Source organism: Phalacrocorax aristotelis, chromosome 1, assembly GCF_949628215.1.
Source record: "Phalacrocorax aristotelis chromosome 1, bGulAri2.1, whole genome shotgun sequence".
NCBI lineage: Eukaryota > Metazoa > Chordata > Aves > Suliformes > Phalacrocoracidae > Phalacrocorax > Phalacrocorax aristotelis.
Window position 1 is genome coordinate 174,771,162 of NC_134276.1, and position 18,006 is coordinate 174,789,167.

At 37.9% G+C, this 18,006-nt stretch overlaps 1 protein-coding gene across 4 annotated transcripts in view; it reads left to right on the forward strand.

The window, feature by feature from the left end:
* Positions 1-18,006, forward strand: part of PPP1R12A (protein phosphatase 1 regulatory subunit 12A) — a 124,023-nt gene that overhangs the window by 30,047 nt on the left and 75,970 nt on the right. For all 4 annotated transcript variants that reach the window (XM_075080741.1, XM_075080740.1, XM_075080743.1 and 1 more), the window contains exon 2: positions 16,745-16,875. In XM_075080741.1, coding sequence (XP_074936842.1) covers positions 16,745-16,875 — 131 coding nt within the window. The remainder of the gene's footprint in view (positions 1-16,744; positions 16,876-18,006) is intronic.

Sequence of the window (18,006 nt, forward strand, 5' to 3'; positions counted from 1 at the left end):
ATCTGATAAAAGATGCTGTTGCACGTGGGGCTCCTGCGTTATCAGTGGGGGAAAAAAGAAAGAGAATGGTATATGGGGTAGGAGATTGGAGGGAAATATGTAGAAACGTTATGCACTTGTGGCTGTAAGTGTAATGAAAGGAAGCTTTTCTTTAGACATGTGAAATAGTGTATATCCTAAAACCTCAGTTCCATGGTATTTCAAATTGTATGGTGAAATCAGGGAATATGGCTTATGTTGACCTTTTTGTCTGATTACCATCTGTAAGATGATAACTTTTGTGGTGGAGGTTTTGTGAAAATTCTGCTTATGTACCTAAATGGTGGGAAGTGCTGATAGGTAGAAGAGCCCATGAGAAAATGAGTTCCATTTGGAGCGAGATTTCAGTTATACAGCCGAACACTGAACAGTGAATATTCAGCTACACATTGTGAAAGATCTGATCATCTCTCAGATTGAATGAAATGAGTTCCTTTGGCCACAGGGAAATAGGGATCATGTAGGACTGTACACAGGTCATATGCTTGTGGGGCCATAAGCTTTGGCTTAGGCAGCATTAATTAAAGCATTTCCAAGCCCTGGAATATTTGGCTGTTTGGCCTTACTATATAACTTGTGTGTAGGTCTGTGCATAAAAATTTAATGTAAAACTTGAGTCCTTAGAGAAGCATAAAGCTTAAGCACATTTTGGCTAATTTAATAGTGTAAATTAAGCTGGCAGAACAGCTTTCCCCTCCAGGAATTCTTGTAGAGGTGTGCACCATAGAGGACAAAAAGCAAGCTGAAGGCAGCGAAGGTAGTCTTCTGGCATGTCAGGGAGTGGGTTTCTCTTTTCTGTTTAACGTGGAGGCAGTTTCTCACCGTGCACTCCAAGGTATTTGGAGCGTAGCCCCTAGCGAGATGGCTAGATCTTTCATGAAAATAAATTGAGAACCAGTTTTAAAAACAGTTTGCATTGCAGGAGCTTTCAGTTTTCAGCATGAATGGTGGATGACTGAATAGCAGAGAAAGCCAGATGGGCCTTTCTCTGTTGTCTGAAATGGGGAAACTTGGAGGTCTTCCTTGTCAAACCCTTGCTGCTGCTCTGTCCCTGCCAGGGCCACTGAATGGTTACCTGCCAAAACTCTGCAGCCCATAGACTTTCCCCATGCCCAGGCAGTGTGTATACTTGCTCCGTGTAATCAAATCTGTTTAATTTTTGTTTGTTCTTCTACCTGTTTACTTTAGTACTTGTTCTTACATATTGGTGGGGGAAAAGCATTCAGTAAAGTGACCCACATTGCTATGACTGACCTTGAAGCCAATGCGCTTTCCAACCAGGCTTTCATTTTTGTGCTCTTTGATAATAAACATCTTTAGCAGTGTGGTGTACAAGAAGCAGACTTTAAAACACTTATGATTAATTTCATGGTGACGTGCATACTGCTAAGGTCAGGTAAACTTCTGGGTTCTTCTTGTTTCTTTCAAGCTGACACAGTCCTGGTAAAGAGAAGGCCAGCGTGTTTTCTGTCCTGGTGCAATTCAAAGATGTCAGCAGTCTCTCAGAGTTAGAAGTTGACACAAATGAGTTACTACAAAATTAGAAACATAGGCTTTTAGCCCTTTCTTCAGAATCCTTTGAGAAGGAAAGTCAGAAGTGGCTGCAGGTCCAGGTGCGACTAAGCCAATCCTGCACTTGGCTGCCTTGAAAGGGCGTGCTTTTGCTTCCTTCCTCTCACCATGCTGTTTTCATTCCCTCCTGTTTTTTTATTTATTTCAATGGGTGGGGAGGGAGAAAGGCTTGTTTCTGCCTTGCTGATGAGTTGAATCGGCTAATGGAGAGTCTGACAAATGCTTTTGGGAGTGTGCAGCTGAAAATGGGGAGGGAGGCTGGGATCTCCCTGTTTGTCAACAGTGAGCTCGTGTAGAATCATGCCCTGAGTGATTAGCATATGTTAGCTCAAAGGAGTTAGGGTTTGGTGATTTTATAACACTGCGTCCTGCAGGGGACAGAATAGTCCTTAAAACTCATCTTGAAGCACAGAAATTAAAATTATCTAGCAGGAATGGTATTTATTAGTACTTTGAAACATTGTCATCTCCTGAATTTCAGAGATTCCAATGCAGAATATTCAGGTGAAGGTCCAGTTATTATCAGCTAGGGTATTGTTTTTGTATAACTACCTAAAATCATGTGTAGCAGGGGAAGAAGGTCCTACAGGCTTAATTAGAATCCTGTCTTGAAGTGCGTGTTTTTATCAGATACCAAAAGTATCTTCTGCTAACTTCTTAAAAGTGGCATTATGTGCTGCTAAAGACAGTGGAAGAAATATGTTAATGTCTTACTTTGACGCAAGTGAATGTTTCCTGCAAAGTGACACTGTTGATTAAGTAGTGAGCATAAGTACTTAACCTTTTTTAAGAAATATTTTGTTTTTCTGGCAAGTTTCTTTAGAGCCTTTTTTCCTTGAAACTGATGTCTGAGCTTCCAAAATCTGGCATGCAGGACTGAGAAGCTAGAGATGAACTGCCACAGCATGTGTAAGAATGTATTAATTTCTTGTGCTCTGGCAAAAAAGCAGATAACACGAGCGCCATGCTGATTTTGGCATGTATGCTATGGGTTACAATTGCTTATCTAGGTACAGTATTTTCGTGTTGCTTGCTTACTTGCATAAAATTGCTCTTCAGGGGCAGGATAAGTGGAAGATTTAGAGGTTACTAGACTACAGGTTTACCTTTACACACAAAGGGAGCTTGGTTTGTGAGGACCTGCGGCACTGTAGATGTTGGGGAAAATACGGCTGTATCCTAGCCCTTTTTGTAAGCTCTTCCCTAGATGTTTGCAGAGAATTTGGGGATGGCAGGGGGAGCCTCTTCAGGCAGTGCAAGTTGTGCCACACAGAATAGGCAATGACCACAGCTGTGGTTTGGACAGTCCTTAAGTCTTGCCACATGAGGTGCTGCAGATATACTGTCCAAGTGTTTGGTGACAGTGGTGAAGGTGGTATAATGTGAATTACAGTGTACAAATATGCCAGAATGAGTCTGGATACTTTGGTGGTAGTGGACCACATGCAGCAAATTGAAGAAAAAGAAGCTGCTGCTTCCTTTCCTTCTGTATCAGAATAAATATGGAGCTGAGGAGTCTGGTTTGCTTTTCCCTTTAATGCCATGAGGAGAACAATGATGCTAGTTGCAGATGTAGTCTAGAGACGGGCTTCTCAAAAATACTCGATTTCTGCTAGCTTTTCATGCACTGTGTGCCAAAACAGTGGAGTTAGTCTTTGATACTTGGTGTGATGAAGGGCTACTATGGTTAAAAAAAAGAAAAGTCTGTTTAATTCAGGTTTGGGCGGACAGAGGCGTCCTCTGATGAGGAAGCGTGTTCAGGTTCAGCACCTAAGGTGCATGAAAGCTAATAAGCTTCCATGAGCATTTATGAACAGTTGCCTGGTGTGGAGTCAACTTCAATCTGGCAAGACTACAAGCTTAAAAAGCCTTGATGGACCCATGTTTGTTCAAAACTGTGTTTGCTGGTGCCCCAGATCTTAGGAATGTGTGTCAGTTGTGGTCCTTCAGCATTGTTCAGGTCTGGCCTCATGCTGAAAAAAAGCTGTGGTGAAGCTAAGCAAGCCTTTGAAGCAATATAACTGCTCGCATGGTATTGCCTTCTTGCTAATAAGCCTAATGAACCTCAGTTATCTTGATATCTGTCACATGGATTTTTGTGTGTGTGTTTTTTCATTCTTTCATCCAGTATGGCTGACAGGCTAACTTGTTTAGGCATCTGTGTTATTGCTTTGTAGTGATAGCAGTCCTCTACTGTTTCCCAGGTATTTCAAGATCTGTTTAGAAAATAAATATCGGCAGACTTGGAGCTGCCTTAAGTTCTTCAATAGTGGCTAGAGCTGCCTAAGCATACTTGTGATTTGTATTACCAAATTCTGATGAGTTAAATAGTGATCTGTGGGTTTTTAGCGATTTTCTTTGTTACTAGTAGACTGGAAGGTGGTATATAATCCTCATTATGCAAGACAAAACTTTCTGCTTCTTTGAAAACACAAAGCAGAGGCATTTGTTGATCAGTTCTCTCTCTCCTATATTATTCATATATATGCCCTGGTATCACTGGTGTTTTTTTCCCCTACTGTTAACATATTTAAGAAATACCTTAGTATTACTGCCCCTGCCAACTGTGTTTTTCACTGATGTTCATAGCTGTCCTTTCCAAATTTCTACTCTCTGCTACTTAAAGTTTATACTGATTTATACCCATTTTTAAAAGTCTGATTTTATATTGATTTTCACAGTTTGATTTGTTAAGCATTTTACTTTTAATTGCTGCTATTCCTTTATCTCTGTACTACTGTGACTTCCTAATCAAACTGCTTTGTCTAATAACGGATTCTGGTCTGTGTGATACCCATTTAAAAAAAAAAAAACACACTTGAAAATTAGCCCTTTTAAAATGCCATGTATTGTGTCTATGTAGTGGTATGTACTGTTGTAGATGAGTCTATGTAAACTTAGATTTATTTTTTTTTAACTTGTTGGCTGTTGTCTTCCTGTCCATTTTTCAATGTAATTGGGATGTAAGTGGTTTCCTAGGAACTTGTGATTACTTGCAGTTTCTTCGTTAATCTGTCATAATGAGTTTCTAATGGGACAACTGTACCAAAGTATTTCCTGTTTAGATAGACCAGAGGGAGCCCAGTGTCGAAGCTGGTGCTTCTGTCATGCTCTTTTGGGAGAGAGAAACTTCACCAAGTGGTTGTTCTTATGTTTGTGGCTGGAGATAAATTTGGACGTGTATTATGAAGTACTCATGGCTGTTTTCTTGTGCTGGTGAAAAATTTGGATACAACTGAAAGATAGTTGTTGGAGGTGGGACTGGGATTGCTGCTGGGGCAGAGGAAGTGCACGCAAGTGAGCGCAGGTTTTCTCTTCGTTCCAGCCAGTGAGGGTTTGCTCAGCACTTTGCATGATGTGGCTAGTCTATTGAAAATAGAGTGTTAAGTTACACTGTGGCAAAAATGCCTTTTTTAGAAGTTGCAAACCATATCTGTGTGTATGAACAGCTGCATAGCTAGCCTTCGGGAAAGAGGGAGTTTGGTGTTGCATACTTTTTTTATTCTTTATAATTGACAGAGACTTGTAGTGTATTTGATTATCATCTCTGTATTTGTACAAACAGTTTTATTAGCTATACTAAAACATGGCAATGTATTTCATGTAAGTTATTTTAGAAGACTGTTTAGCAAATTTAGCAAAGGCACAGCATGAGAACACCCTTATTTAACTTAGAGGGGATTCCTGAAGTGCCTAGTCTGACTCAAATTTTGGCTTTAGGTCTAGTCTGAGTTGATCTTATCCTTGCAGAGGATTTATTTAAGTCTCGGTGACCTTTGTCTGCTGCAAGTATCTTACCTACTGGGGATCACAGTGACATTTCTTTGTGCAGATTAAATGAGAAAAAAAGGCTTTGGACAGGTTGTTCCAAGTGATGCTGTGTGTTTCCCTACAATGTGGAATATGAAAATGTATAAGGAAATTACCTGACACTGGATTTTTTAGCATTTTCTGTGTGGTCCCCTGAACAATTCCTTCAAACTTTCAGCAGATCAGAAAGCAAACCAGGGCCCAGTTTCTTTAGGCTTTATGCGGAATATATTTCTGAAGTCAGAAATCAATTGAGCTATTTTAAAATGTAGCTATTTATATAAGTGTGTACCGCAGCCAGTGTTTTCTAAAAAGGAATATTAGAGAGCTGCTTCTTGGTTTTTTTCTGTTGAAAAGTGAGGTTAAAATGCATGTACATTACTGATGAGTGAGGAACATACTGTGCTGTCTTTAGATGTTTAAGATGCTAACAGGATTATCCTGGAGGTTTATCAGCATGTCCGTGTTGCCCTGCTTCGGAGCTAGGGCTGCCCTGAGGAGCACTGAGGTGTTACTTCTGCTACACTTGGCAAAGGTGGTGCCTGACACCTGCAGGGTTGTGAGGACTGGAAGCTGCAGGTTTCTCACCTTGTTACCATCTGAATAGACAAAATATGTATTAAAAATTACAGTTTTAAGAAATAGCAACTGCTTGATTTTTACTGTAACAAGTTTGGCTTATTTGCTTTTGGGTGATTTCACTAAACTATTTAATTGGTTGTTAGACAGTCCTTGGTTTTCTGCTAAAATTTTAGTGACACTCTCAGAATACTCCGCCTTCATCCTGAACATGCTGATTTGCAGCCTACCGAGACTTAGTAGTGTTTTTGAAGAGCTGAAAATACTTTCCAATTGATCTAGTCATTTCAGTGAATCACAAGTTTGATCGTAAATGATAAAATTTACTGGGGTTTATAGTAGAGAAGGATAGCTTTTCTTTTCCCAGTCTAGGAACAGAAAGTAGGAGTAGCAATATAGTCTTCCCTTACAAATGAAAAATTATGACAAACAGTTATGTTTCCTCTTTATATGTGGTACTACCTTTGTTTAATTGGTTTTGTGTACAAAATGCAGTTTTGATAAACTGATATATTTGCCACATTTAAGATAATTTGATAAGTGTTTAAGCAATTCAAAATGCCTCTTTTACTTCTAATGTAATTCTTATTTGCATCAGGAAATACTGATTGTATTAATTAAACATGATTGTATTAATTTAACATTAATTATTAAACATTATTAAATTTTAAAATATAGAATGTATGTAAATCTGACAAACCATCATACTTCATATGTACTTCTTAATTCTATTATGTTAAATTGAATTATACAAATTAGTTGTTTATTTGCATAGATTCCTCTACGTAGGGAGTAAAAAAAGCCCTGAATGATACCAGCTTTATCAGCTTACTAAAAATATGCTTTTACTTCTAATATATTGTATAACGATGAGGATAAAACCACAGATGGCAAGTGCTAATTGAATGAAGAATTCATAGGTGTGTAGTTGCAAATTTGAGTGTCTTACTACTTTTTGTACCTGTAAACTTGGTTTCTTCTGTTAAAGGTGTTTTTTACTGTCAACAGTATGTCTAGTAGGAAAGTAAGCATAGAAAAAGTCTGTCTTGGTTAGTTTAGTATGCCCTATCAACATGGGTATTTTTTCCCTTAGTCAGATGTTCTTATTAATCGATGTTATTACTTTTAACCTGCTCAGTTTTTCCACTTGGCTAAAATTAGAAAGCAATGAGAACTTCCCCTAGATCCTACTAAAGCAGAAAATTAAGCTGACAACTAGATCACTAATGTAGCCCATAAGAGTTCACACTGGAGTGCTGATAAATGTGGTCAGCTTTACTTTCTTCCAAGGCAGCCCAGTTTTCCTCTCTGAAGAACTCAGAGCTGTACAGAGGTAATAGTCAGAAGCAGAGGAAAAAAAGGAAAACTTGGCACATGTGGTTTAAATTTAATGCAAGGAACATAAAAGTGAACAAACCTGTTTGTTTACGTAAACAGATTCTTCTAGTAAGTTTTCTGGATGCCTTTTTGTTTTGCTAGATGATTAGTTTGGTTAAGAATGTGTATTAGAGGGTATCGGTATGTTAGGTGTTTTAGATTGAAAGGCAACTTTAGCTCATGAACTTGTTTGGTTGCCCATATGCTAAAAAGCAGATTATGTTTACTCATGAAAAATTTTAAGTACTTGAAATATGATTGGCATATTCTTCAATTTGACTGGACAGAAATACATATATAATATGACACTGCCTTGTCTTCTCAAATTTAATCTTTACACATTGTGTGACCATGAAAACGAATCGCTATCTGCCAAAGTTATAACAGTGAATGCTTAATGAAAGCATAGCTGCATAATGGCACTGTATTTTTATAGTATGAAAAATTTGTTTACTCCTAAAAACCATTTCTTTTCAATGAATAAAGACTGCTTCCATACCTGTCAGGAGGTAGATGTGGAGGGTTGTATGTCTGTGTCCTACGAAGCGTGGCGCATCAGCCACAACTGTTGAAATTGTCTCGGAAAGCAAACTGCGAAGGGCTGGAAGAGTGAGAAAGCCATTTGTGAAATTAATGTATCTGAAATTCGGTTCCGGATTTCACTCCTAAATTTACTGATTTGGTGCTCCTGGACAAAGGGAGTAGGTTTCAACAACGTGTAGCTAAAACGAGAATCTGTTGTACGTGATTTGCATGTACCTATGTATGCTATCTAGGTCTTCGGGGCTCAGAAATTTGTACATCTTACTAGCTGTAATACCATGCCATCAGTCAGATATTCATTTGTCTGTTTCACGTGGTAAACTCATGGTCTTTCACCTGCAGAGTGGTTATAAAGCTGTCCAAGAAACCTGCATCTACATTTAAAAGCAAGTTCTGCTGTACCACAGAATGTACTAATTTTGTTTTGAAATTGAAGGAAACCAGAAGGAACGGCAGAAGTTGTTTCTCAGATGCTTAATATCAGGAGTTTAAGGGAGAGCCTCATTTGTGTGAGGTTTAAGCAAAGGTTGCTTCATAGAGTCCTTTGTGTCCCGTATCGTCACCAACTTTGTGTCAATGTATTTAGCCAGGAGAAGAAAGAGAATTCAGGCAAATAAATCTGCTCTAGTATCAGTATATCAGTTTTTGAATGCTGTTTGGTTTGATCGCTTCTAAAATAATTTTGTAAGGGCTAGCAGTTTTTTCCATGACATCTCATTTTTCCGGGATTGTTTGGGTTTTTTTGGCAGACTTTTTCCAAATTTTTTTTTTGGCAGGCTGTCCTGAGATTTTTCGAGTTGAAATAAATGAATGCCATTGAAGTTTAACACTAAACATTCAGTACATTTGAAACATTAAGTTTTAATTAAGAGAACTTTTAGTGTGGGAATTTCAAGTGTTCCTGAAAATAGATTTGCACGTAGCTAAAAAAGGAAACAAATATTTATCTGAAAGTAGATTTGCAAGTAATACTAGGTAGCCTGGAATAGTTGGGGTTTATTTTTTCAGCAAAAACAGGAAAGCAGGCATTAGACTGGGTTGTTTTGTCCATATAATGTCTGTCAGAGTAAGTCTTCATCCATTACTGGGATTGCTAATGGAAATGCTAACATCTCTGGCTATAGAAAATAACATGCTATGGCCAACTCTCCTCTTCCCCTTATCTCGGCAGGAGGTTAGAGGACAAGAATAATTCTATTTCTACTTGAAGCACACTAAAACTACTGAAATATACGTATTCTATTACAGTCCTGATTAAGAACTACGATTAAGCATTCATTAGGGTTTATATAGTGGAAAGTCCCTAAGAAATCAGTTTTATAACATGCAGATTGTATCAGCCTCAACAGCGATAGATTTTAGTGTTTTTCATGAAATGTGACCTTAATTAAATTTACAGGTTTAACTATAAATTACAAACGAGCAAAGCTTAAGGGCATGTAATTAATTTAGTAGTTCAGTGTAACAGAGAAAACAAGGCAAAATTGTAGTTAGAAATTACATTATGCTCTTACTGAATATTTGAGCTAAACTGATTTTGCGTAGCTTCTGGTTTTATCTACCTCTTGGAGCTGAAATAAAATCTAAGTGAACTTCTATTGAGATATACTCATGCATATGACAAGGTGTTTACATGAAGTGGAATTAATAGCTAGAGAAGTTTGAGTTCTGGGATGATTTGTCTATTTTTGTCGATGTTTGACGGTTCTGTAGCATTTGAATTAAGTAATGATGGTTAATGGGTGCTCGGTTTCAATAGTCTCTGCATGCCTTCCCCATGAGGCTTGAATGGACATGAAACGTTGCATCAGCCTCAGGTGGTGTTTTCTTCTGAGGAGAAAGCGTCTTGCCCACCTGCTTCTGGAAGTGTCTGAAAGCTTCTCATTTTCTACACTTAGAAGTGAAGCATTTCCAAGCAATTTCTCCAGAGATAAGTTTTCTGCCCTGCATTGGGAGAAAGGGAGAAAGAATTTATGCCAAGATTGCATTATATTCTGGGGTGAGAGAAATACAGACAATAAGCTTGAAAATGCTGGAATTTGCAGAAGCAATGAGATGCTCTTGAAATTATTTGTTGAGTTATTGGATATGGCAGCTATCACTTTAACAATTCTGCATGGACCAGCTCTCCAGGATTTTAAGTATTAGGTCATTATTAACTGAAAGTAACACAGTCCTGCATCATGCACACAATATTTACAAACAAGTTAAAATAACACTAGTGTAGCAAAAGGGTAATATTACTAGTTTATCAAGAATATTTGCGTGGTAAACTGTTCTATTTTTATTAGTAAGCATGCTTTAAAAAAGTAAAAGATTCAATCCTTTGTCAGTATGCAGAGATACCTGGTATGATCCCAGCTCACTGAAAAAATAGAAGCTGTGACTTGTGGGTTGGCTAAATGAACACTGGAAAGATTGCACTTAATTTCATGATTGAGCAACATTTGTCATCTGTAATACTAGATTAATGCCTGAAGTTCTGTTACAACACCAAAACCACCCTGTTTCTTACCGTAAATGTGGACATCAACAGTCTTTCCACCCTGCGAGTACTATATTAAAAAGAATACTCAGCAAATGTAAAATATGTGCTTTTATAGTTATTTCTTAAATAGTAAATAAGTGTAGTAATCACTAGTATTTCATGACCTAATATGTTGGTTATCCTAGAAGTGTTCCCAAATATTCAGTGAGTCTTAGGACACTGTCATTACTAATAATAGACTCTTAAGATGTTATACTTTGTACCTAAACATTGAATTCATAACCTATGAATGAATTTAAGGTGCAAATAAATATTCCTCCTTTGTTCTAGTGGCTGTAACTGCCAGGTTACCTCAAATCTGTAGCTTGGAAGTTAGATAAGGCTTATGTTTTCATTTCATATGCCTTACTGCCGCTTCGCTTGTTTGTGCTGCATTCTTAATTAATGTGCAGCATAAATATACGACCTACCAAAAGTGGGAAATGTTGCTCAAGCTTGTTTTGGATCTTTTGACTAAATTTCCTTTTATACCTTCTCAGTTAGTGGTTTATTGAAAGAAAAAGGTAAAATTAAGAATAGCAATGTGTAAGCTTATTCTTCTTTTTTCACAAGGAGGGTGAAGATGAACAGAAGATGTCTGTAAACAGTGTGACTAGTGAACAGTGATGTCCTTTGCCCTAACAAAACCTTTCCTCATGGGGACAAAAATCACTGCAGACCGAGACCAGTGTTCAGGCTGTAGGAATTATCTGGCGGTGCTGAGCTCACTCGAGGGCCAGCAAGAGGACCCAGCTAGGAGGGGTAACTGTGCACTACTCTGTGGCAGCATTATTTCAGAGGACTTATCCTTTAACCACCGCTTCATGACAAGTAGAGAGTTGAATTCTCTTCAGCCTCTATTTCTGTCTCAATTTCAATTGAAATTGCTGAGGGAGGGAGAACAGCCAGGTAGACAGAGTGAATTATGTGATTTCCTGAGGAAGTCTGTACAAACAAGAAAGTAGGCTAAAATGTGTTGTAAATTTAAAAGTGAGAGTGGTAGAGGTGGTTGCAAATTTAGAACCCTGTTCTTTGAAAAGTGTCAGTTTGAAACAAGAAGCTTTAACACAGGGTTTGTAATGGGTGAAATTTCATAGTAAAATGAAATTTAGTTTCTCTGATAGTGGAATTAGGACATGGAGACGAATTTCAGAACAAGGCTGCTTCTCTGAATATAAAAAACATCCTTAATATAATCAAAGCAAATAATTCTGCCTTAATCAAGTAAAGATAATAGTATATTGCTCTCCTTTTCTTATTTTATTTAATTTTAAATTCTAACTGCTTTTCTGATCCACTTCAGATCCAGTTCAGCAAAGTATGTCAGCATAGCTATAAGGGTGTGGTGTGTGATGGCCGAGGAAACAAGCAATCCAGCATGAAGAGAATAGCAACCACTTTTACTAGCTCTGCTGTTAGGTGTGGATGCCCTCCCTTAGTTTGATTCTTGGGTACGTTAACAAAGATGTTAATGTCCTGCTTAGTTCCATTGGACTGACTGGATTTGGCTCACTGGATAAATCAAAGGAAGGGATAAACTGTTCTCCAGGCCACTGCGTGAGGTCTTTCTCCTGTTTCCAGCATTCCCACAGGAATTCAGAATGGTTGTTTGGCTTGTTTTATCCCTTCAAGTCTAATGTATTACTCTGTGTTCGTATTTTTGACTTCTTTCTGTACTGGGGAAAGTAAGGAAAAATGAAGTGTGGTGACAGATTAAACATACATAGTTTATTTTCTGCTATTAGAGGCAAAAGATCTTCATTTGTGGACTAGATCAGGATAACAATCAGGTGACAGTAAAAGGTAGGTTCTACTCTCTAGAAAACACTGGTGAAAAACTGAATGTCTAAACCTCATTAGATGTCATTACCTCATTAGATCTCATCGTTGATGAAAAACAACAAAGACTGTAGTCCAGTATAAGATACATACTGTACAGCTTTGCTGCATGTATATGGGACAGTAGATTCTCTGATTGCTTGTCTCTTTCCCGACAAGATCTCAGATTTTTTAAAAAAATACAGACTTGTTTTTCCCATCTTTTGGGGAGGAGTACTGTCTGCTGAATTCTTTGTGTGGTTACTCACTTGAGGGACCAAGCAGTCTAGATATCTCTTTTAAAGTTACCTATTTTAGGGTTACTCCTAACTTAAGTTTACCCATCACCTGTACACTTAACACCTGATAGTCAGGAGAGCCAGCTGGATCCCACGCCACTTGCACCAGGATACAAAGTCGTGGTGAGTACAGTTAAAATCTAGCATGTTCAGCAGGCATCTGGTTATCCCGTTTGCAGTGATCAGAAAGTGTTTCTGGGAAAAGTTTGAAATGTTGTTTCACTTAACATAGGCACGTTGTTTCCAGGACAAGTTGGACCCCCCTAGGGTTGGCCTGTGCGGGAGCCAGGCGCTGTTGATTTTTGCTGGTCTTTGCAGTCCAGGTTTCAGGTCGTTGTACAAATAAGAAGCGGTTTTCTTTCCTTGGCCTTAATATACTTCCTTTGAGGTTTCATCTCTGTTCTTATCAGAAAAGGTAACCAGACTTTGGATTATCAACTTTGATTTGTTTTGCTTTCTTTGTGACTAATTAGCCTAGTTTCTAAATTAGTTCCCAAAGGAAATGAGGTTTATATGGTCGCACTGTCCAGCTGTTGTTCTGTTTGGGGCCCACTGGCTAACTTCCATCAAATTTGGCAGGATGATGAGTGCTTCATACAGAAGTGCTGCCTTTCTACCAGTTTGTGGTGGCTGGGAGCGGGGCTGAGAGACAGAACCAGTGCATGGGATGAAGATAATCTTGAGCATGAGCTCCCATGCTCTTCTGCTTGCCCCAGGGGCTAGCTGGTGCATGTGCTCTACAGATGTGGTGGTTAGCAAGCACTCGGAAAGAGCTTTAGGACAACCTGCTGTTTCACTAAGTGGTTGCTGAGGCTCTAAGGTGGGAACTAAGGACCGTGAAGGGAGAGACTGGGAATGGGGAGATGAATGCCAAGAACCGAGATTAATCCTAGAAAGATCATAGCAGACATGGAAGAGGAAGGCCTGTGGCTATCTGCCCTGTGTCGAGACTGGGACAGAAGTCATCATGCGAATTTATCTTTTTAGTTGCTGTAACGTCAGTGGAACTCTTTTTATTTACATCTTGCATGTACATTGCTTTTTCCTTTGTACTATTTTCAGGCTCAGGTCTAGAAGAGCAGACTTCTTGGAGGCTGTTGCTTTAAGTTTATCTTGCTGTTCTGACAAGCTTTCCTTTTGGGGTTGAGATGTCAGTCTTTAACGACAGAGCACTTCTGGCACTTGATAAATACTGCTTTTAGAAGTGACTATGAAGATAGCACCATGACAATCAGGGTAGAAATGGAAAAACATTGAGATAAAATTTCTTTTGCAACATTTGTTTCTTGGCTTTCTGATATAAGGTACCTGCTGATAGTCAGAGGTTTCTTTAATATAGAAAGTCCTGATAATTATAGGGTCCATCAAACACCTGTGGTGCTGTTAAGGTGAAAAAGGGGACAAGGAGAAATAAAATGTGTTATATAGGTATTCTTCAGCAACAGGATCAATTGCGTTTGCTTTCCTTCACCTGGAGGCCACAGTGGGTTTTCTATCAAATATTTCATGTACAAGGCTCATTTTTAGGTAGTTTTTGTTAAAGGAAGCTCAAAGGTCATATTATTTAAATTACACAACTGTCTTCCATTTCATTAACTTCAGCTTCTGTGGCTCCTGTTGTCCTGTAACATTGTTAGAACAGTTGTTCAGACTGTATAATCAGTTATGAGGAACATTATTTAAACCTCACAAATGTGATCACTAGTCATGCCAGTACTTTCCCATTTGCATATGCAAGTAGATTCTGTTATTATCTTAATAGTTACTTTTCTACCATCCTAATATATATAATCTCACCGATTGTTTATCTTTGCTTGTCATGAATGTTCAATCTCTGATAATACATGAGAAGTGTATTTGAGCTCTCCTGATTCTTGCCATGTATGGCACAATAAACTGCCCAAATTTGGTCAAATATTTTTAGCCACTTAGTCATATGTCTTTTAATGTGCTGCATATGTAAGCTTTTGATTCACTTAGCAACAGTATTTTTATGAGTATGTCTTGCCAGTTTTTTCTTATGTATACTTGAAAAATGGGCAAGGATTATTCTGTGTTGGGTTCTGTCACAACCAGATGGTCTGGCTTTTTTTTTTCTGTAATTGTGCTAATCAATTTTAAGATATCCTTTTTCACAGATTATGGATTTTAGAGGATTTTAAGATACATGAGTATGCAGCATATTGAAATATAGTATGAAAAGATCTATATTTTTAAATGTTTAGGCAATTTCAAAGTTTTCTGGTATACATTTATTTTTCTTAAAATAAATTGGTGAATATTATGATACATAGGCTATTAATGGTCAGGCAAGTTGGATATCCAGAAAAACTAGATATATGGTATATGTGAATTATGACTAGGTTAATGTTTCTATTAAGTGTAAACATCTGTGTTTCTTGAATTTGTTTTCCTCCTGAACTGAGTTCTGATGTTTTGCATTTAGTTCCTTTTTGTTTAAGTAACAAAATGCCTTGCAAAGGGAGGCGATTCTCTTCTTTCAGAGCTTGTTACTAGCGTATAAGCATTATACACTGATGACAAGTGGAAGAAATTGAAGATAATATGCTGGAGGAATTTGTAGTCTTTATTGTTGGGAGTATGTTCATAAATTATTTTCTTAAAAGATTTGCTGATTTTAGGGATGGATATGACTAAAAAGATAACTTTAAAAGTCCTTTAGGGAGGCAGTTTTCAAGAATACCTGAAAAGGTAGGAAGGTTTTTGAATGTCTTCTCTCAAGAATATGTTTTTGTTTTTAATTGAAAAACATAATGTAAGCAGTGTACTGCAGTCTAGTTGCAGTCTAGCTGCAAGTTTGTGGATGAATATGTCCAGACGAGACTCGTTGTTAAAACAGTTCTGTGTTGCATTCTAAACAAAGCCTTAAGTTTGTACCTAACTAAAGCAAATGGGGTCAAAGAGGAGTAATTTCTTGCTGTTTTTGTTTGGCTGGTTAAACAGGGCAGCAACACGTCTCTCTTATGTAGTAGCTGTTGCCTGAGCACCTCAGCATGGAGGAAAGCTTCGGGATTCGTCTTTGAAGGCACAATTGCTTAAATAAGGAAAATGAGAAATTTTTTTTCCATAATAAAGCCGTATATAATTTTCAGCCTTTATTGCTGTACAAGTATTCTGAAAAGTAGAATTTATACCTTAATTACATTTAATTAGAGGCATAATTCTCTAGAAGGATTTAGGAGCCTAGCAATGAAAGTTCTCATTTCAGCCTTCTGGTTATGTAGTATTGTTGATTTATTAAGCTAAAAAATTAATACCAGTCTTGTGGGGTCTAGCTGTTTTGAGTCCTTGCTGTCCTGAAATGCAGAGGGACTTTTCTCTCTGTTGCTCTGCCCTTTTAAGGGCAGCAGTATGGAAGTTGGCAAGAAAACTCACTGAGCACCCTGTGAGAAAAATACTCAAACGCAGAGAAGAAAGGCAAAATAGGAGCCAGTCAAGATGGAGATCTGGAGAGCAGCAGTAGTTCTTCATCTGGGCAACACTGTTTCCTTGGTAATTAGGAGATGTGCACAAATGATAATACCTTTGCAATGTGCCAAATTGATACTCAAGTAAGTTTATAAACATCAGTGATTAATAGACTGCTAAAAGATGTATGATGGTATAGAATAGGCTCCAGTAGGAAACAGTAGGGGGGTGCTGAAATGCAACATAGCATCCTCTTCCATACGCCTTAGTCTCGACTGCATTATAATTAAAACCACGTTATGGTATTGTTTTCCAAACTGCTTACCATCTCTTGGTCACAACAATTCTACTTCATGGCGTAGCTGTTTATTCAATTGTAACATAAGCTCAAGTGAGTGAGCTGGGCCTGGGATGGAGCGAGGGCCTGGGGGCTTTGTAAAGGGAACTGCTTTGTACTGGAGAACAAGGTTGCATTGGGGATTGTAAATGGCTTCTCAGAAAACCAGAAGAAATTTACCTGAGGAAATCATATTTGTTGGTTTTGTTAAACTCTGTTTGAATTTGTTCATTTAAGGATTTTTTTAACAAATCTGAAAGCACCTGCTGCTTTTCTCTCAAATTCTTCCTGTCTTGCTGTCTAACCTCAACAACTAAGCTAAACCCTACTCCCTGAATATGTTGCTTAAAGATGTACAGTATTGTAGAACAACTTTAATATGAACTTATTTCTTAAATCTTTCTTTCTTTATAGGCTTGTATAGATGATAACGTAGATATGGTGAAATTTCTGGTGGAAAATGGAGCAAATATTAATCAACCAGATAATGAAGGCTGGATACCTCTCCATGCAGCTGCTTCCTGTGGATATCTTGATATAGCAGAGTAAGGCTTTTTCCTCTATTTTTGAAATATATGTATTTTGCTATACATTGTTAGAGGGGCACTAGAAGCAGATGGCATCCATAAATTGTCTTTTTAGTTGCCTCTGGGACGTGTAGTGAGGGAGAATGCTTTTATATTGTGTGTTTGTTGTGAAGTGTGCTATGTGCATAACTATTTGTGCATTGCATTTTCTCTTTCTAATTTTCTTATGTTGTATCTTAGGTAGCTGTAAGATGTAAACATTTAAGACACTTTTAAAATTATTTTCGTCTGTAGAAAGGTCGTTATGGGGGGAGATACAGGGAGAAAGTTCAAATTTACATTTTATTAATAGTCTGAAACATTATCCTGGGATAAGTCTATGTGTAGGAGATGAATTTTGCAATCGTATTTGCAGCCTTGAAACTTCTGTTTTTCAGGTGTGGTACAAAATGGTGACTTCTGCTAATTATTTTGGCTGTGGAGCAAAATCTTACAGTTGAAGTTAGATGCCGGTTATGGTATTAGTAATAGTTTACTTAGTACTAAATTCCGGGAGTGGTTTTGTTGTTATTCTTGAAGCCTGTTGAGTGCCACTGAAGATATGCTGAAATCAAATTTTTCCAAATGTTGCCTGTTTTAACCTGAAGTAATGACTGATTTCAGAAAATGTTTGGCATATGTTGTTCAGCACGCTGTTCTTGCAGTAAAGAAGGTAATAGTGTCTTTCTGGAGACCTTTTGGTAAACACAAACTTCACTAGTTCTACTCATTGTGTTGACTGATCCAGTGTAAGACTTGGATAAAATAAAAACTAGTATTTTATCATGTAATTATATTACTGTACTAATTACAGTGGCAGAAGATGGAAATTGTAAATTTAGGGGGTTGTTCATTGATGATCTGTGACTGAGAGGTTTAATTGCTTGAATCTTAAGGAAAAGGAAAAATTCTGGAGACTGTTGTATGTCATTTTCACTGGGAAATTTTTTGTGTGTGTGTGTTCATAGAGTGAAGCGCTTTGTATGTCCTTTTCGTAACTTGGACACTGTGTGACCGCTGACTTCTGTAATCTGCCTTTCTACACTATGCAGATGCTTGATGCTGTAATCTCCCTTGCATGCACTCTGGAAGTGTTTACTTGTTGGCTAC